The sequence below is a fragment of the Populus nigra genome, chromosome 1 (genome assembly GCF_951802175.1).
Source record: "Populus nigra chromosome 1, ddPopNigr1.1, whole genome shotgun sequence".
In the NCBI taxonomy this organism is placed as follows: Eukaryota; Viridiplantae; Streptophyta; class Magnoliopsida; order Malpighiales; family Salicaceae; genus Populus; species Populus nigra.
In genome coordinates this window covers 7,817,619-7,839,155 of record NC_084852.1, presented here as the reverse complement: position 1 = coordinate 7,839,155, position 21,537 = coordinate 7,817,619, and the positions used below count along the sequence as shown (strand labels likewise).

General features: G+C 30.9%; 1 protein-coding gene across 3 annotated transcripts; it reads right to left on the bottom strand.

The window, feature by feature from the left end:
• Positions 1–779: 779 nt before the first annotated feature.
• Positions 780–2,931, bottom strand: LOC133691229 (VQ motif-containing protein 4-like). 3 transcript variants are annotated; one of them, XM_062111657.1, is made up of 3 exons: positions 1,658–2,931; positions 1,502–1,549; positions 780–1,210 (listed from the first exon to the last, which is right to left on the bottom strand). In XM_062111657.1, the coding sequence occupies exon 1, from the start codon at positions 2,412–2,414 to the stop codon at positions 1,713–1,715; it is 702 nt and encodes a 233-aa protein (XP_061967641.1). In that variant the 5' UTR covers positions 2,415–2,931; the 3' UTR covers positions 780–1,210; positions 1,502–1,549; positions 1,658–1,712. The 3 variants fall into 3 exon arrangements, with proteins under 3 accessions (XP_061967641.1, XP_061967650.1, XP_061967633.1); XM_062111666.1 differs by lacking the exon at positions 1,502–1,549; XM_062111649.1 differs by lacking the exon at positions 780–1,210 and having other exon boundaries at positions 1,433–1,549.
• Positions 2,932–21,537: the final 18,606 nt, after the last annotated feature.

The window sequence follows — 21,537 nt, the reverse complement described above, 5'->3', positions numbered from 1 at the left end:
GACACAATGGATGACAAAAGTAAAATACAAGAGAAAGTTCATACAGACACATGTTCTCTGCTTTTCTTTTGTTGTTATGCTCATACTCCCTCTCTTTTCCTTCTTTTTCAGTCATCAATCATCATCATTATATCAAAGTCCACACTTTCTCTTCTCTTTATTTATTTTTTCTAACCTTTCTTGTGCTTCCCCCCCATAATAACAGGTCTCCTCCAAGTCAAATAAAAGACCACACCTTAAGCTCAATAAGAAAATAAAGTAGGAAACAATAACAAAATTGGATGATTGCATAGCAATTGAAAGTTATAGCAACGGACAACGACTTCACTTCCTCCATGAAAGAGGCACACTCATTAATTTCTGTTGTTCCTTACACGCTCCTTAAAAATGGTGCTAGATACCCAAAAACAATCTAAGGATGCCTCAAATTCATTCTCTCTCACTTCTCAAGAATCTGAGCACTCAGACTGCAAGAATATCTTATGTCAAGTAGATTCATTTGGCCAAAAGATCTAGGGCAGGATTTACAGCTATTTTGGGTTATGAGCACATTTTTTTAAAAATATTGACAAAATAAAACAGATGAAATTTTTTTTGGTTAAATAGTATAGTTTTTACATGTTATAATTAAAAATTCATTAATTTTTTCTAACTGTGATACTCCGTGGATATTTTTAATTTATTGTGCTAATTGTTTTTTTAAAAAAACAAATTTACAGTGTTCTATAAAAGAGCATGCATGAAACCAGAGAGAGAAACTAGAGACGGAAAGAACAAGAAACCAGTAAAAGTATTTATGACATTAATGGTAAATAATAATATCAGCTATTGAACTGTTCCGATTTCTGATCCCACACTTTCTCTCGGCATAAATTGCTTTTCTACTGTGTAATCTCTCCCTTGTACTGGTTTTTTTCTTCTCAAGTCAATGGTATAGATGCTCATAAAAACTGCATGCGGTGAACTTGTTGAAACTTCGAGTTTGTGGGCCATTTTAGGACAAGAATACCTTCCTCAGATAACTTAATTAACACTCCAAACTGGAAATTTGACCTGATTAATTTAATAGGACGAAAGCATTACATATCAAAAATTGCAAAACATACTACTACTCATCTCCACCCAAGCTGATTATATTTTTTTGAAAATTTCCTTTGACATCAAATGCAGTAATTGGCCACTAACATTGTTATGCAGTGGTCGTCAGCTCCTGCAATGATTGAGCATACCACTTAATTACTTGTCTACTCAAGATATCTCAGTGCAAATTGTGAATTCTCAATCTATTTTTAGCGAGGAAAATGAAATTTCATATCCACTATTCATGGGTCAATAAGAGAGTGAGAAAGAGAGAGGAAAAAAAAACACTATAGTTTCTACAAAATTCTTGAAAATAAGCCAGCGTATTCAGAAATGCACACACACAGTCAAATTGATTCTCCCATGTTGATACTTGTATTCCTCCAAAAAAAAAACATGAAATTCACCTAAATAATCTTACCTAATGGTAATATATAGTCCCCAATTATCAGAAAAACCACCAAAGAAACTGGAAAAAAGGAGAGAAAAGAAAATGGCTAAAGAAATTAATTAAAGACTTTACCATATATGATGAAAAGAGAGATCAAATTATACAATTGAACACAAAGATTTCTACCTCTCCCTCAAAACCATCCATAAACCATCATCAATCCTTTTGACTTGAATGATATTCAAGAAGAACCTGAAACTCTTGGTGAGGTTACAGGAAAAAGTGACAACAACTGAGGCTCTGAGTCTCTTGGAGTAGATATAGGTGATGGATGCAAGTAAAAACCTTTCTCTGCTATCGCTCTCTCCTCTTCTGATGAATTCCCTAAAGAAGGTGAGCTCTTGTTAAAAGGGTCTTCATTTAGTGGAGTCACAGGGCTAAGGGTAAGTCTAGGGAAGTCAAGCAAGCTTGGGGACAAGATCTCCGGCTTGTTTCTTGGTGAAAACCCAGTAACCGATGAAGAGTTACAGTTATTTGCAAAACTAGGCAATAAAGTGTTGATCATGAGACTGTTTTTGAAGCTGTTGTTTCTTCTTTCATAAAGTTTAAAGCTGTTTTGTTGTCTCTTGGGCATGTTCTTGATAGGAGGGATGTTGTAGCTCCTTGAAGTTTGAGTTGGAGTTGTTGGCGGATCTTGGGTTGTTTTTGAGGAGGCCTGCTTTGCTGTTTCTGTTGAGCCAGTGAGCATTTGGACAACTTGTTTGAAAGTAGAAGTGTCTGCTTGGACAAAGGTTGTTGGGTAAGGGTTAGAGTCAGATCTGGAGATGGGTATTGGAGTGAGTGGTGGGGCGTGAATCTGGACCCCATTGTTGCTTCCATTGCTACGAGGAGAGTTTATTGGAGATGGGTTTTTGGTTTCTTGAAATCTTGTGGAGGTTTTCATCGAATTTTACAGGGAGAGGGCGGAGGGCGGGGGGGTGTTACAAGAATCAAGCTTAGCTAGCTCTTCCTCTTCCTCTCGCTCTCTTACTGATTTCCTCTACCACCACCACCACAACACCACCTCGAAAGAGAGAGGAGTTAACTTTTAAGAGTGGTGGTGGGTGGAAATATGGAATAGAAGAGTGAAAAACAAGGTTTGGAGAGAGAGAGAGAGAGAGTGAGAGAGGGAGAGGGAGGGAGATGGTAAAAAGGGTTTCTTTCCTTTCCTTGCAATATCTTCGTGTGTGTTGTTGTACTTAAAGGCAAAAAAATGGATATATATACATATAAGGTTCGCTGTTTTCACTGTAATAAAAAATTTCAAAGCTTTTTTATTTTTTATTTTTTTTCCTGGGTGGGTGATTGGCTAAGGGCAGGGAGAAAATATATGCCCAACGGCGGTTTTGGGATTATAAAAAAAATATGGGAATTGGGAAGGGTAATTGGTTGTGTTTGGAATATTTGGGCAACAGCATCTGTGGCTAGCAAGTTTTTCTTGGAATCAAAATGTGGAAAGGAAAGGATATTTATATATACATATGTGTGTGTGTGTGTGTGGGGCATTGACTTCAGAGCCCTGACTGCAAGGGAGGACTCTTGTGTGATGGGATTGGAGATGAATTGATAGCAACAACAACCATCCATCCATCCATCCATTAATTACGAAATCATGAATCCTATATGCCCGACTTCACCGTTCATGCTTTTTTTTTCTTTATTATATATATATATATGTATATATATATATATATGTATATATATATTGTTACTAAACTTAATTTCCTTTACTAGTACATATAAAAATTAGGTCAATATATGATTCGGTTAAAATCTAATTTTTTTAAATTAAAACAATATTATTTATCTTTTTAAATTATTTTTATTTAATTAATTAATTACAATTAACTTATTCGATAAAAAAACTTCAGTTTTAGACCGGATTCTTTATAATCTAGTTTAATAATTATGATTTTCACTTGGCATGTGATGAAGATACTGTCTTATTTGGTTCATTCTTGTTAATTAATTATGTTTTTATTTTAATTATTTAAGAGCATGTTTGTTTTTATGATTGAGATTATAAATATTTACAACTCAATTATGATCAAAACTTATCTCTAAAAGTTAATTTTTCTTGTTTTTTTATTTAAATTTTTTTTTGGCTAGTTCCATGCGCATAAACTTCATCGTAAACTATAAAAACAAACATGCTCTAAAGTAGTCACCAAGTAAATATTATATAACCAACAAAAACTTTGCAAATTTGTGTAATTCACTTCCCATTTCATTATTTGCAATGCAATTTTTATTTTTTATCTATTTAAATCCTAGGCTATTTCTACTCTAGTTATTGAAACAATGTACAATATTTAATTATCATAGAGGACAGCATTCAAAGATGGCCAAGGTTTTTGCATGGTTAAGAGAGATGGATAAAGTATTGTGTTAAGCCGAACAAAGATCACTGAATTCTCTTCACTTTTCCTGTTTAATACGTACTATTTTGATTAATTAGAAGAGATTAGGGACTATATGTGTTTTGTTTTCTCCCTTTTTCATGCTGATTTCTCTTTTTTTTTTTTTTTTATTTTCCCTGACTACCAAACACAACACTGTTAAGTGTTAAGTTTGAACTATCAATGATTGGCCCTCATCACGCTTCAATGCATTAAGGTCAAGAAGTTCTTTCAATAGCAGTTGATTGTAAGAATCCCCTTTGTGGGATACATATTAGCTAGGGTTTCATTGTACAACCACTAACATTTTATGCAAAGATAAGATTAGTCACCTATATTGAAAAGAAAGAAGCAAGTTGAGCCACCATTTGAGACAAGATGGAGAGTGAGCTGCTACATTTTAACTAATTCCTTTCCTCGCCACGCCGAAATCTGAAGTTCTTAATTAGCCGTAATCACCCCATTAGTCACTCTCCTAATTATCCTCTCATGATAACCAGAATCTCATCTTCTTATTGCTTGATTTTGTGGATCGATGAATCTATTCGGTTTCAAGAACTGGTGTAAGCGAGCAAGAACAATGGATCGATTCTGGGTTTTTTTTTTCATCGAATCAAGTTTTCAAAGTGTTGTTCGCTCCCCCATTAACCAAAGTTTCTTAATTATAGCTGACAAAAATATGGAAAAGAAAAGAGAAAAATAAAAAGAGAATCAAGTTCTCAGTGCTTATTATATACTATATCTCAAAGAGGATCACAGGCAAAAAAATATATATAGATGAGAAAAGATGGGGGACCGAAACTCCATTAAATGCCACTGCTGCTCAAAAAGGGATCACATTCTTTCAAGCTAAAATCATTATGTCTGGTTTGTGGAGCTCCTAACAAACTGCATTTACACTAATTAGCTTAAAGTTTCTGCAAAAAATATCTTGATTAAACCACAAGCAATAGAAGCCTGCGAAAGGTGGCTGATTCAACAGTACTATGTTCGATCGATAATATTATAATTATCACCCCTATAAATGAAATGGACAGAAAATTCATTGTACCGTGCAAGTTTATTTATCCAAAGTGAACACAAATCTCAATGAAATAAGAATAAAATTATGAATCTCCACGTATATAGTACTACTACCTAACCGAAAAACTTCAATCCCACCCCTTCTCTGCAAAAGGAGAAGGAGAAAGAGGGTGTGCAAATCTCAAGTGGATAATGGAGTATCCTCAAGTAGGTCCAGTGGATAATATGAAGGTGAAGAGTGACAGGAAAATTTTATATTATTAAGTGATCTTTCACCATATATATTGGATTGCATTGAGGTTATTATTGCATGAGAATGACTGACTGGCTTTCCCATTCTGCCTGTAGATGATGTTTCAGAGTCAATTACATGTTCATGAATGCGCTTTTTTGCTTGGTAGCAACTAGAATTTCCCTTGTCATTTCTGTAGTTGCAATGGAAGTTGCAATCGGGACGTTTGGTTTGCACATCTCTCTCAAATGTTTTTTCCTCCTTTTGCCTCCTTTGTATAATTGCTTTCTTTGCACTTGCCATGCATTAAATGGCTAAACCTTCCACCAAAAGTTCCTTTGCCACTAATCTAATGAAAAGTTTGGATTGAAATAATATCCTTATTTATTTCTTTATAATCAGAAATAACCACAGGTGGTTAGTCCCAAATTAAGAACGTCCCAAATTAAGAACATATATACACTGCTCTTAGTCTGCCAGTATTATATTTACCAATAGCTCACGGACAGAAATACTCCATTAGTAAAACTCTCGTCAGTAATTTCTAGTATATCAAAAATAAAATTATCAATGAATTTACTGATGGCAAAGCGAGCAAAAAAAATCAAAACTAAATAATAATACTCAAGAACCGAGTTGCTTGAAAAAAAAAGAAAATCAACTCAAACAAATTTACAACAAATAAATAACATAAAAAATAAACAACATTAACAAATAAATAAATCAACTAAAAAAAATTTCCACCTAACCTAGAATAAAACCTATTCCAGAACCCATAATCCATTAACAAATAAATTCATTTAATTGAAAATGAACAAAAAAATTAACTAATAATAATTAAAATCAATCCTATATATTTAATTGAAATTGAACAACAAAATTGAAAAATAAAATCCAAGTAAAATCCAATAAAATTGTTCTCATATGAAAAAAATTCCTATAATTAACAACATTCATACAATTATTAAGAACAAAAAAAATTAAAAAAATATTAAGAAAATAAATATAATGAAAAAAAAACACAAATAAAGAAAAGTAAAAAGAAAAATCTTACCTTAGTTTCGTTGAAAACGAAGAAGAAGAAGGAGAAGAAGAAGAAGAGGTTTGTCTGCTATGAAATTAGCCAATCTAGTCTTTTAATTGAGTATTTTTATTAATGGTTTTACCGACGGATAATTAAATATTAATATTTGTAACCATTCCGTTGATGATTCCGTCTGTAATATTTAATTTAAAATTTTAATTTAATAATTTTTTTCCAGAAACTCCTCAAATATCATTGACAATTTTTCAGTTCGTTGGTGATTCCGTCTATAATATTTAATTTAAAATTTTAACTTAATTGAAAATTCTTAGAAACCCCCCAAATATTATTGACAATTTTTCAGTACATTGGTGATTCTGTCTATAATATTTAATTTAAATTTTCAACTTAATAAAAAAATCTCAGAAACCCCCCAAATATTACTGACAACTTTTCAGTACATCGGTGATTCTGTCTGTAATATTTAATTTAAATTTTCAACTTAATCAAAAAATCTCAGAACCTCCTAAATATCACCAATGATTTTTTAGTTAATCGGTGATTCCGCCTGTAAAGAACAATAATTAACAGTGCAATTGAGAAGTGAATAGTTTCATAGCTCTTCGGAAAATACCGATGGATTTAATCCATCGGTGATACCTTTTGTATTTAACACAATGAACAATGTTAGGGAGAAGAGAACAATTCTAATGCCCTCTGGAATATATCGTCAGATTTATTCTATCGGTGTATCTGTTGGTATTTTACAATTTCAATGCTCTCTTAAATATTATAGATGAATTAACGGATGAATTTTACTGGCAGATTAATAACGTCGGTAATGGTTATATAAATAACATGTCATCGTACTTTTTAGTTTATTTTTTTAATTTTTTTTTCACTGTAATCCCCTCAATATATATAAACAAAATACTTCTATCGGTGTTTTCTGATAGATATAATAAAAAAATATTTTTTTTAGTAAAAATCATTGTAATCTATAAACAAAAATATTACGTTATTTGGAGCTGTCAATTTTATAGTAGTGATGCATGATTTTCCACCCGTTGGTCAACTACAATCAAGGAGAGTTTAAGAACTTAAAATCTCCATGTTAAGTACAATAAATGTGTAGCTATTATATTATACACACACAACCACATCAAGGATCGACCGATCCCTTTGAGTGTATAGCATTAAATTAAATTTCCGTGGTATGCTAACCTTTATACGTGTTTGATGTCCATTGATTAGTTGATTGTAGAGCATAAACTCTGACTAATAAAATATTTAGAACAGTAATAAAAAAATACAATAACAACAACAACAGTGTTTCTTTTCGCCGGCTTGACTATAATTTCTAAAACAATGTTAATATTGGTTGGCTTTTGGTGCTTCTTATGTAGTGAATGGAGACAATTTTGTTAAGAATCATAATTAGATTTTGCTTACTTCGTAGGGTCCGCTAAACCATAGTCTTATGGTGCATGCCACCATCATTACAGACGTTCCTTAATTGCTAGTGTCGTGTTGGGCACATCTTTGATCCAAGAAACCAGCTCACTATGAAGTTTATGACACATTAAATAATATATTCTATAGTCTCATACCCACAAGTATATTTTATAGTCCTATTTTACATGTTTCCTTCTCCTTTTTTCTTTTTTCTTTTTAAAATAAATCCTTGGATCAACTCATACCCATACTAACTATAGGTTACATATATATAAAGAATTTAAATCCTTAGAACTAATGAAATGGACATAGTTAATCTCTTACATCTTAATTAACCATTAAACCAACCTCTCATATCACCTTTATTTTTGTTTTTTCCAGATTCAGCGATTCCAGCCTCTCCTAACGTGGCCTAAAGTTTGGTATTCTAGATTCACGTGAGGTCGGCTGCTTAGTGGCATGGCAGGCATTAAAAAATACGTCATGAGGATAGAGTGATTAATGAATGTGTAAATCATAAGCATGAGAGTTAATGCCTTAATGGTGAGCATCAAAACCTGGGTAATTCAGATAAAGATGGCTTCGAGCCCTGAGATTAAAAAAAAAAAAGAGAGAGAGAAAAAAAGTATACGAGCACGAAACATCATTCTTGTCGAAATGTCCCTTGAAAAGAATATATATACAAGTAGTCTAGACCGAACTAGGGTTTTGTTTCTTTAATGTTCGGGTTACATACTAGCTATGTACAGAGAGAATTAATATTAATTCACAGTGGCATCTTACAATCAAATAAAAACAAGGTTTGGATATCTGTTCTTCAATTATATATAACAACAAACAAATAAATAAAGAATATAAAACTGAATTTCCTTCTTTAGAAAAATATAAAGGATACTGGCACGGGAAAGCTGATATATAATATTTAGTAAAGCAGAAAAACCTCGGAGAAGTTTCGAGGAAGGTGAAGGTTTTGGTTGGATCCAAATTCTAAAGCATAATATGGTCGAAAAGCTTGACTTTGTGTTCTTTGTTCTTGGCTTTATTTTTTAAAGGAAAAACGGAAGGCAGAGTCTTGTCGATGGTGCTTCTTACAAGGTGGCTGTTTTAAGTCAAGGCTGCATGGTCCTACCCTCTCAGGCGTTGCTCTCAACAATATATAATCATAAAAATGATCCTTCAATCAACATACTCTTGGGATATAAATTGACAAATAGACTTAATTAATAGACAAATAAAACCTCATGGGGGAAATATTGGAGGCTAGATGGAAGCTTAAAGTTAACTAAAACTTTAATTAACTTATATTTCAATCCAAGCACACCTCAATATATTTGAATCTATCTAATAATTATAGGCACCTTAATTATAATGAACTCATGATGTGTACCTTCGTGGTAATGGAGTTTAGATCGTGGAGATTATCAGAACGATGCTTTTGATTTTGTTTTGAATATTCGTAGGCTATTCAAAGTGGATATTTCAACGTTATTTGGAGGGCATTGGCCTTTGAGATTCATGGCCATGTATAGCCTTATTACAAGGAAAAGAGGGTGAAAGGAAAAAAAAATTCTCACAATTTTGAGGAAATAGAAGGGTGTCTAACACATAGTTTTAAGGGAAAAGGATGCATCACCCCGTTTTTCATTCAGCCACAAAACAATTTTTTTTTTCAATTGTGCCTCCATCTATTTGAAATTAACCCAATTAGCCCTCCTATTAAAGCTTCTACGTACCTTTAAATTTGTAAAATTTGAGGATCTATGTTTCTTAAAGCAACATTATTCATAAATTTTAATTAAGAGTCTTAAAATAATTAAGATCAAACACAAAAGAAAGATTAGAATTCTCAATGATCTGTTTATTATGAATACATAGTGTTAACCTAAATATAAAGAAAATATATATAAATTAAACTGAAAATGCTATTCTACCCTTAATAAATAAGACTACATAAATATTATTTAACAAAGAAGATAATTGGTTAATGCTTGATAGATGAGAAATTTAATTGGAAATCTTTGGAAGGAAGGTTAAACTTCAAAAGTCACTCAATAACAAATATGATACATAATTGAAAAAAATATTCTTTACCCTCATTTGTATTTCTTAAAGAAAAATAAAATAGAATCTCAGGAAGAAAACTATATTTAATTTAAAGCAATATGATAAATATAGGTTTCACAGCCCAAAACCAGGACATTCTTGGGTGATGGGTTCAAAATTCATCTTCTTTAATAAAGGCTCGAGCTCGAACCCTAGGATCCCATCACTAGAGTTCATCTCATTCATGATTAGAACTCGATTTGGATCCTATGGGTTCCACAATTTAGAATCCATCACCCAAGTGACGACTCGAGGTTGGCCTAGGGTTCCACTTCGAGCCCAAACGCTAAGGTACATTACTCGAGTTGGGTTTAGGATAGCCATACCCAAACCAAACTCTATCATAATGCCTAAAAGCTCAAGTCACCATGCTCTAATTTAGTTGTATCATTTTTTTATATAGTTGATATTTAACATTTAATTTTAACGTGATTCATTTACCATCATGAGATTTATAGAATAATATTAAGGCATGTATATGCTAAAACATGACCCACTTGTCCATATTAGAGATTATCATCTCACATAATTACCTCCAAAATAGATTAATCGCTATGGAAAATGCCACTCTCGATCTTACATGGAGTAATGTCATTTGAGAATCTACATTATGCACAGTGCATGTATGAGTAAAATTTGCTTTAACCAACAAATCCAGCTGCGAAGAGATTGTTAGATGACATCAGCCTCAACTTCTAAATTATCACAAAAAACCACCACATTTCTAACCAACTACGGAGAGTGACATAATTTCAAGTAGATTGCTTAAACCATCATTAAATTCCTTAATTTAATTTATTTTTTTCGAATTTTAGGAACGTACGATGGGATAATCCTTTCCTTTTCCATGCCCCACTTTATTCTTTTCAAGATTTGAGTTCGACATTTCATAATAGAAATTTTAAATCTCAAGTACTGTTAGATTGTTCTTGAATATTCATTTAATTCTTTGAAATAAGAGGAGTTGTTTTGTGTACCAGATAAGAGTTCTTCTCTCTCGCTCTTTCTTCCCTGTTCTTGACAATTTTTATTTGTCTGTAGTTGTTCTTTGGTTTTTTTTTTTCCACAGTTATATTTCTTAGTTTATTAATTGGAAGAAACTATCATTGCCAAGATGCCACCATTACTGATCGCTTAAAGTGACTGATGGGAGATCTAGCCACACCTTGTAGCACAAACTTGACCTTTTATACAACAATACATGTTGTGTCGTAGGTTGAATTATTTTTTTAGTGTAAGAAAATATTCAAATGTAGTTAATATATTTTCAAATAAAAAAGTTTAATCATGAAACTAAAATACAATACATATTAAAAGATATATTTTTTAAATATTGAAACAAAGATATATTGGATATATTTTTTCAAATATTAAGACGACGACACATTGGATTGACCTGAGTTAACTTGTGTGACCTGGATCATGTGATCGTGATAACCCTATAAAAACTAAATCAAAATAAATTATGAAAATCAATTCCTAATCAACCAAACGTTGAATGATAAAATAAAAAAAAAATCAACTAAAAAAACATAAAGATCCATTCATAACAAATCCAATGTTCAAGGTTGAAATCGAGAAAAAAAACTAAATCCATAAGATCAAGATAACTCTATAAAAAATAAATTGTAAAAATCACGAAGTCTGATTTCCAAACAACCTAGTGTTGAAGGATGAAATAAAAAAATGAATCAATTACAAAAAAGCGGCAAAAAAAATAATCTCAAGTCAACTTGAAATCTATTAAACCATTAACCCATGTCATGAGATTATAATAAATTTATAAAAAGTAAATAAAAATATTATGAAGTCTCATTTTCAACAAAATAACATGAAGGTTAAAATGAAAAAAAAAACTAAATCCATAAGGCTGATATATAATCCGATAAAAATTAAATAATAAAATATAATTTTAAAAATAATATAATATTAGAAGCTAACATTGAAAAACAATTAACTAAAAAAAGTTGAGTGTTTCATGGAAAAAGTATAAAATATTATTTTAATAAATATTATTTTATGAGATAACTATAGTGATTTGGCCATTAAAGTTTTGTTAATTAAAACAATAAGGTCATGATTGCATTTGTTAACGTCAAGATGCCATTGAAAGCGGAAAACTACATTGGAGGTTGTGTCATGAAGAAGATAAAGTTGTATGTAACATAGTTGTTGAGAATTTTAGTACTTTTTTTTTTTAATTATTTTTGGAATTACATTAATCAAGCAATGCATTGAGATACACTCCAAACCGCACCAAGTCAAAAAGTTTCCAGCCCAAATTTTTTTTTTTTTTATACATCATGCTTTGGCAGTTCCTTTGCAAACAATAACTTGAGTTTATACTTGGAATCTCATGATCTAAGCAAAAAATTTGATCAACAATGGCGCCGAGAAAGCTTTGGATTTGAGTTTAACACGTCTCCTAAGATTGCAGAAGGTGGATTTATGTACTTTAAGACTAGGATAAAAACACAACCGAGTTGTAAGAGTTTGTAGTTTATTCAGTAAAATCTTCTAAAATTTAAAAAGATAAGTTTAAATATCCTAATGAAAAACATCCGTAAAAACTAGAAAACAATCTATCAAGAAAAATAATATGGCTACAATTCAAAACTAAGAAGGAAAAATTATAAAATATGGTCTTCAATTTCAAATACGTACAATTTTAAGGGCTTTTGGAGTGCAATTTGACGAATCTGAGCAGCAAACAAGGTTAGTGTAAAAATAAAATAGACAAAAAGCTAAACTCACCTCTAAAATTTAAGTATAATTTAATAGTCAAATAAAAAATTATAATTATTTTAAATTAGATGATTTATTTGGATAGCTTCTTAAACCATTTATATTTTTCAATCTGACCTGTAAACTTTTAGGATAATTGTTCCATATCAAATATGCAACTTAAATATACTTTTAATTAGAGAATTATAGGCTAATTGGTAGGAATAAACATGTTAATTATTCAATTATTAATATTATTTTACAATAAATTCAAATTCATGCCCAAGCCAGCACATATGTGAGTTTAAGTTCGAAGTGCACTTTGCATGCAATCTCTCCTCTCTATATACAGTGCACTTTGAGCTCAATTTTAATTTTTCAACAATCCACTTGATAAATATTAGGAAAATTTTGTTTCTTTTTAATATGGGATAAAGTTCTTTAGAGGGTTTTGAGTTTCATCAAAACATGCTAACCAAAGGTTTTTTTGAGATTAATTTCTTATTCTCCCATAATTTGTTTAAGCTATGTTAATGAGCATATTTTGAGTTCAATTTCTCATTCACCCATAAGTAATTGATAATCGTTTATAGATGTATTGAGATTCACCTGAAGAGTTGCGTAAGATGGATTGTTGCAATAAGGTCCAAGGTTTTATTAATTACTCACTATCTAATCCAAGAAATATTAGTAGAGATGGTATTAGATGCCCATATAAAATGTGTAAAAATAAAAAGTTTCTTGACCCAAATGTTGTAACGATGCATCTTCTATAAAAAAAAGGATTTATAAAGAGATATCCGTGTTAGTTTGCATATGAATAACCATATATTCCTCATAAGACCATGTTAGAAAGGATGGTTAGGTCAACTTCTAGTTCTAGCAATGTGCATGAAGTTGTAGATGACAATAATAATCCTTATAGGAATATGGTTATGAATGCAATGAGAATGAATCAAGATTATGTCGATCAATGTCCAATTGTAGATGAATAATCCAATGCAAACGCGACCAGGTTTTTTGAACTTTTGAAAGAATCCGACGAACCATTATGAGATGGGTGCATAAATCACATTAAATTATCGGTCGTGCATAAGTATTCACCATCAAGTCAGGTTATGGGTTAAGTGGGGCTGATTACAATAAAATTGTCAAATGAGCGAGAAGTATTTTACCTGAAGGGAACATGCTGAAAGAGAAATCTTATGGTGCTAAATCCATGATGAAACCCCTTAGCCTAGGATACCAGAAAATTTACATGTGTCCAAACTTTTACATTTTGTACTACTTTAAAAATACAAAGTTGAATGAGTGTAAAACATGTGGGCATGCTCGTTATAAACCCATAACTAACAAAGAAAGGACTCTTGTCACATATAAAAAACTTAGGTACTTTCTAATCACACATAGACTGTAAATGTTATTCATGTCACCAAAAACCGATAAGCATATGACATGGCATCATTCACATGATGCGGTAGATAGAGTGATGGTGCACCCTTTTGATGGTGAAGCTTTGGAATATTTTAATAGGTTGTATCTTTAGTTTTTAGTGGAATTAAGTAACATGCATCTTGGGTTATGTACATAAGAATTCAATTCATTCGGGTTATTTACTGCTTTTTATTCTTGTTAGATAATGACACTTACAGTTTACAACTTGCTATTAGGGATGTGTATGAGGTTGGAGTTTATTTTTTTATTTACAGTCATACCCGATCCTAATAATTCGGGTTGGAATATAGATGTTTGTCTTCATTCGTTGATTGATGAGTTGAAGTAGTTGTGGTCATCCGAGGCTTTGATATATAATGTATTGAGGAAACAAAGTTTTTAGATGAAGGCATCTTTGATGTGGACCATCAATGATTTTTCTACATATTGAATGGTTTTTGGTTGGAGGCCTTCACATTAACAAATGATGGTACAATGTTTTTTTTTTATTACCATTGGTAGTTCTTGCCATTGGATCACAAGTACAGAAATAACAGAAAAGACTCCTTTTGTTGGTAGAGTTGAAAGGGATGACACATCCTCATTATCGTTGGGTGAAGAATTATATAACATGATGTAGAAGTACGATGATATTGTGTTTGATTTTTAATCTGGTAAGCAGAAGTTTTCTAGTTTTGGTTTAACCCACAATTTCATAAAGCGAATTATTTTCTAGGAGCTTTCTTATTGGAAGATCAATATTATTTGCCATAACATTGATGTTATCAATATTGAAAAGAACACGTTTGTAAACATTTTCAACATGGTTATGGATGTGAAAGAGAAGATAAAGGACATCATTAAGACTAAAATGAATATATCTTTGTTTTGTCACTGTAAAAATATGAAGGTTTATGATGGGTCACAGGTAGCAAAGCCCAAAGCTAGCTTCATCTTAGACAAGAATGCATAATTACTGGTCTACAAATAACTTAAGAGTTTGCATTTTCCTAATGAACATGCTTCAAACATATAAAGGTTAGTGAATTTAGAGGATTGTAGATTGTATGGAATGAAGAGTCATGATTTCCACGTGTTTAATCAAACACTTATTCCACTAGCTTATCGAGATTTATTGTCATAAGGAATATGAGATGCACTTTTGAAGATTAATCACTTCTTTAGAGATATATTCTCCAACAAGTTACAGACACAACACATGGAGATGCTTGAAACAAACATCATCCAAACAATTTGCAAACTCAAGATAATATTCCATTTATCGTTCTTTGACTTAATAGATAATTTACCTATACATCTACCATTTGAGGAAATAGTTGGAGGCTCAGTCCAATATAGATGGATATATCTATTTGAAAGGTTAAAGATTACACATGCATCATGATTACAATTCTATATATATATATATATATATATATATATATATATATTCAAAACATTCATTTAATTCCATGTATGTACTTGTTCAACCTTAAGAGAGAAGTAAAAAACAAGGTATATGTTGAGGTTTCAATATGCAAGACTTATATTAGTGAATAGATCTTAATATTTATCTCATATTATTTTGAGTCTCACTTGAGAACAAGAATCAACTACATTCCAAGGCATAATGACTGTGTGGGGGAAATGCCTTCGAGTAAAGACTTTTCAATATTCTCTCATCCTAGATGACTCGTACCAAAAAATATTGTGATGAGAAGATATTTGAAAGAAATATAATTCAAACAAACATATAATTATGTATTATTTAACTATGATAAATTGAGACCTTTTATTCAGTAAGTATAATACTTCATATGTCATTACTTTCAAATAATTTATCTTTTATACTATTATAAACTAATAGATTGTTGAATTCCTCATTTACAACTTTGTCAATTTTTATTGTCCCAAAACTCATAGTTGACTGAATCTCAAATCTTTCAATTATAAGATGAATAATTTTCCACGTAGTTCAGAACACATGAAAGGACTGTTTAATTATTCTTATCTCTCGGGGTATTTAATCTCATTACACATTTCTCATTAATTATGATGGAGATGTAATTAATATACCAAGTTAATCAATTAGGAGAGAATGCTAGTGTTACTTTGAATTTGCTAAGTTTGGGTTTTGAAAGAAATGTGAAGTGGTATAATAAGTATTTTGTCAAAGGACACGTGTTTTATACTAAAAAGTATGGTTAGAGTAGAAAGACATATAACAATGGGGTTTGTGTTAAAGGATCGACTTCTGATGAGTTTGAAGTTGACTACTATATGAAGTTAGAATCATTAAATTACAATATTATAGCGAGCAAAATAGATTTTTTTTATTCAAATGTTATTGGTATGATACTATTGACAGAGAAATCATAGTAGATCTCCATCATGGTTTGGTCGAAATTAATACAAAGGCTAGATTTCACAATGTTGACAATGTCTTTGTTTTTACTAAATAATGCCAACAAGTTTATTACACAAACACTCCTTCCTTTAGAAAGGATAGTTCATGAGTTGATTGATTATCAGTAGTGAAAACCAAACTCATGGGTCGTATTCATGTTGTTCAGAATGACAACGATGAATTAACTGTGAGAGATGTTGTCCTTCAACTTGATGAGCTAGTTAATCCATATCGAGTTGCTCTGTTTAATGACTTAGAAGAAAATTTAAATTTTCACATCATCGAGAATACTTTAGTTGATTTTGACATTAAGGAGTTCAATGATGTTTTGAGAACCAGTGGATATACAGAAGTCGATGAAGAAGATAATAGTGATGAAATCAACGTAGAAATTGAAGAACAAGAAGAAGACAATTCTAATTAATTTGCACAACACGAATATGTAATGCCATAAATTATAATGTAATATTTTTAGACAAAACGAACTTTAATGCAATGACAATGACATTAATTTGTTATTAAATGACAAGGAAACATTAATTTTATATGATTTTAATATTCTACACAGAATTGATGTTATTGTGTTATGTGTACTGCTGTGATATTAAATATTTATAGGATGGATAGATAAGGAATACAAATACAATCTCGCAATAGAAATTATTGTACACAGATGGAAATACCGATGGACTGCAAAATATCAATAGATACACCGATGAATTAAGTTCATTGGTATATTCCAAAGAGCATTAAAGCTTTTCACCTCTCAATTGTACTGTTCATTATGTTTAATCACCGATGAATTAAGCCCGTTAGTATATTTTAGAGAGTTTTGAAACTGTTCCTTTTTCCTAGTCACTAATCATTGTGCTCAATATATAGGGTATCATCGACGTATTAAGTTCGTCAGTATATTCCAGAAAGGATTCAGACTGTTTCCTTCTCCCAGTCACTGTTTATTGTGTTCAATATAGATGATATCCTCAACGAAACTTTTCAGTATATTTCAAAGAGCATTGTAACTTTTCATCTCAAAATTGCACTATTCATTACATACGGTATCATCGAGAAAAAAATAAAATATTAAATTTTAATTTTTCGATGGAAAAGACATTGGTAATATTTGGTGTGTTTCTGAAATGATTTGATTAAATTAAGAATTTTAATTATACTTTATAGATGAAGACATCGGAGAAAAAATTAAAATATTAATTTTGAGAAAATATAATTAAATCTAAAAATTCTGGTAATGCAAAGAAAATATAATTAAATAAAAAAGTTTGATTACATATATAATCAGCCATAAATCGAGCCCATAAATTAAGCTCAAAATCATCTTAATTTTGAAAGATCACATGGAATATTCTGATATCTCCATTTTGATCAATAGCAGGCATCCATGCTCAGATGATGTGAAAATTAAGAACAACGACTCTTTAACAGTAAAGAAAGAAGATTTATGCTGCGTGTAAAATGACATTAGTCTTACAATGCAACTACAGTTGGCTATAGTCAGGGGTGAAGCTGTACGTTGTGCTGATTATAAATATATGGTGTTGGACAGTGTTCCTAATTTGGGGACAATGGAAACGGAGAGGGAGGATAGGGGGGCCACTGCCACTGCCACTGCCATGATTGATGGTTCATGAACAGCTTCAGAGAGACAGACAGTGCTGACACTTTGTTGCCGTCTTTCTTTGTTTTATTTTTCTTTTGTGTTTGTTTTGAAATCACAACTATACTATCCATTTACATCTCTTTCAATTCTTCTTTCCTGTGCATATACTCGATTTATGATATTTTATTGAAATCTTCTTCACTACAACGAAATTCTACTACCGAAATTGTGTTTGTATAATTTTCAGTGGACTTTGATATAAATATCATTAAATTTAATATCAATATAATACAAATATAAGTGTTTTCCTTTTTCTATATTGATGTTCATATTTAACTGAGTATTTTTTTTAAAAATTTTCATTTATTATTGAGGTTTTTTTATATAAACTAAGTTAGCTCAGATCATGTTAACTTTTTTTCTTTAGCATTTTTCTTTTACTTTGAAAGATTTTTTGTCCGGACCGTAGTGAAATGTAGGCTACAATTCTAATGTTAGTTATTTCACATGTGTTAAGCACTATCATAAGACATACTTCAGCATGGTAGGTCAACCTAGCAAATCAAAACCACACTCGTCAAATTAAAAAAATAGTACAAGATTGAGCACCAAATAAAGAGTTTTCTCATATAAGATTCTTTACACTAATTTATTATGATGAGATTTTGCGAGGGAAACATACCAAGATATATATTATTTCTCAATGATATAATACAAAGATCAATTAATCATAACCTTCTATTCCTATTCTCTAGTATATTCTTTTATTATTTAATTTTGTTAAAGTTGATAGTCAATTATGCAACCATGAGTCATTTTAACATGTATTGATGAAAACACCTCTTTATTATATATATATAAACTCATGTATACCAATTTATTTATATCTTGATGTAAGGGCTTATACTGTATACATCAATGGTGGGATGTTGCTCCACGCTCTTTTTACATGTCATTGGTTGATATAATCCATATGCATTACCAACCAATTATCATCACTTATACCTTGATGATTGATATTATGTAACTCATTAATAATATCAACATAATTCAAGACATCTAGGTGGTGGCCTAATGGTAAAAGCTTGGGACTAAGAGGTTTGCTCCCTCTGTGGTCTCAGGTTCGAGCCCTATGGTTGCTCATATGATGGCCACTGGAGACTTACATGGTCGTTAACTTCAGGGCCCGTAGGATTAGTCGAGGTGCACGCAAGCTGACCCGGACACCCACGTTAAACTAAAAAAAAAAACATAATTCAAGACATGTTGATACAATTCTTATCACACGATTAAGGTAATACAACTTGACAAAATAGTGTTTTGAGACCACTAATCTTCATATATAATTGTTTTCGATGTAAATTGGAGATGCAAGTCAAATCTTTTATGTAAGATGTCCATATAACCAATTAAAATATAAAATTCATATATTACAAAATAACTTAATTTGAAAAAAAACAATATAAAAATAAATAAAATAGATGTCTTAACTTACACCAGGTGAGACTTCTATGGATCTAACTTGTTGTATTAGAATGATTGCACATGGATTGGATTTTTGAGAAACCTTTCTAAGCCCACACCACCTAATATAACAATCCACAAATCTATTATAATTTTACAAGCAATGTATTTTATGTGTTAATGAGAATTTCATTAAGAATTTGTATTGCCAAGCTCTTACTAGGAGTGATATCCCTAGATTTGTGTCTACTATCAATCCCCTCAAACCTTTTGACAACCAACATGCTAATGCTACAACCATAACTATGTTCTTTTACATGCAAACTATTAGTGACTATTTTTTAATGTATTGCTATCATTTAATGATATTGGATAAATAAAAACATTTAAAATAACTACACTTGTAAAAATAACAAATAACTCCTAACTTGTTTTGAGCTAGCCATGAATCCATGGTATGGTTGGCAATAAAGATAGACAAGCACTACCAAACCTTAACTATATCCTAAAATTCACTCAAATCCTCTAGGAGTAGTAAAAAACATGACTCACACTACATTGTCAATCAAATATATGAATAACATGTTGCCAACAAATGTGCATGAGGTATACTCTAACATACTTAATCAACATCTCATCCATTGTATCATTTGGAGATGGGCCTATAAAATTCTCTTCCAACCATTTAAGCTTGTTGTGATTTTTCTTAATAGTGATATCATTAGGTAATAGTCATGATATAGATTTCAATATACCTCGTACCTATTATATACTTCTCTACTGGTCATATGAGCATCATTTATGCGCAACCCAAGTAGTAGAGCAATATCTTGAAGTGTAGGTGTTGTTTTCTCAACATATATTTAGAACATGAAGGTCTTACACTTTCATCTCTTAACCAACACACTAAGTAATCCATGATCAATCTTGACATGTTGGAGGCAAGTGATCCCATAAAAATTAGCATCCACGATGAAAGAAAGAACACAAGGATGTAGAGTCATCAATTATGATGATGATAATTTTTTATTGCTTGAAAATCAATAAAATTACATAAATATGAGTTGTATATAACATTCATAAGTACACTTACACGTGTAACCCATTTTTCATGGTCCAAGGTTAGTCTTACAAGTGTAAAATTGACTAAATCGAACTATCAATGAGACTTGTAACAAAATTGCTTTCTAGCTAGTTCTCTTTGTGATAGACTCCTCTAGTAGAACCTATAGCACTACCTCTCTTATGTACCATGACTTATTATGTACCTATATGATGTATTTGTTAAACAACAAGTTGTTAGCGTTTCAACAACAAAAAATATAAAACATTATTGATAATGTAAAATAATAATAAAAAATATTAATATAAATCAAAGAAAAATATTAACACATGTTTTTTTATTTGTCTAACCTTCTCAATTAGAGCAATATACCAGGTTTCAAAATTTTATTTTGATGATTCATAACATATCACAATCAAGGTTGTTTTCAAATTCTGATCTTTGAACCTAGTTTTGAAGTTACTCTTAAAATGATATGAATAATAATAAAATCTAACCAGCTTGAGCCATATCTCTGCCATGAAATTCTTAATCGCAATATGTCTATAAGATAATATACATAGTCTGGTATGACTAACTACAACATATTGATAAATGCAATCTAAGAACCATGTCTAAATCTAATTAATTTTTCTAGTCTTCGATTAAAGAAAAACTTAGAGAAAATATCTTATTATTAGCATAAAAACCAACTGGAACCAAAAACTTCCCATTAAATTTCTCGTGTAGGTGAGTACCATTAATATTTATCAATGAACAACAAAGCCTCGATGCCTTAATCACAACTTCAAATAGAAAAAAAATCCTTTAAATATTACTGTGCCATTATTCATCCCTTATGATCCTATTGGATAATTTTACTGACATTTGATTCTTGATTTATTGATAACAATCTAGATAGCATTTGAAAAAATTCTTGTATAAATTAGACAATAACTCAAGTACTTTTTATTTACCTACCCATGCCTTGTAATATTAGACATTAAACTCATATTATTTTTGTGTTTTTGCTTGAATGGCTACAATGTTCACATATATGTTAACACTCATAACTGGAAAAAAAATTGTAATAAACTTTGAA

Bases quoted from the DNA above. Each gene is read 5' to 3' on its own strand.
- LOC133691229 (XM_062111657.1), bottom strand. From the start codon at position 2,414: ATGAAAACCTCCACAAGATTTCAAGAAACCAAAAACCCATCTCCAATA.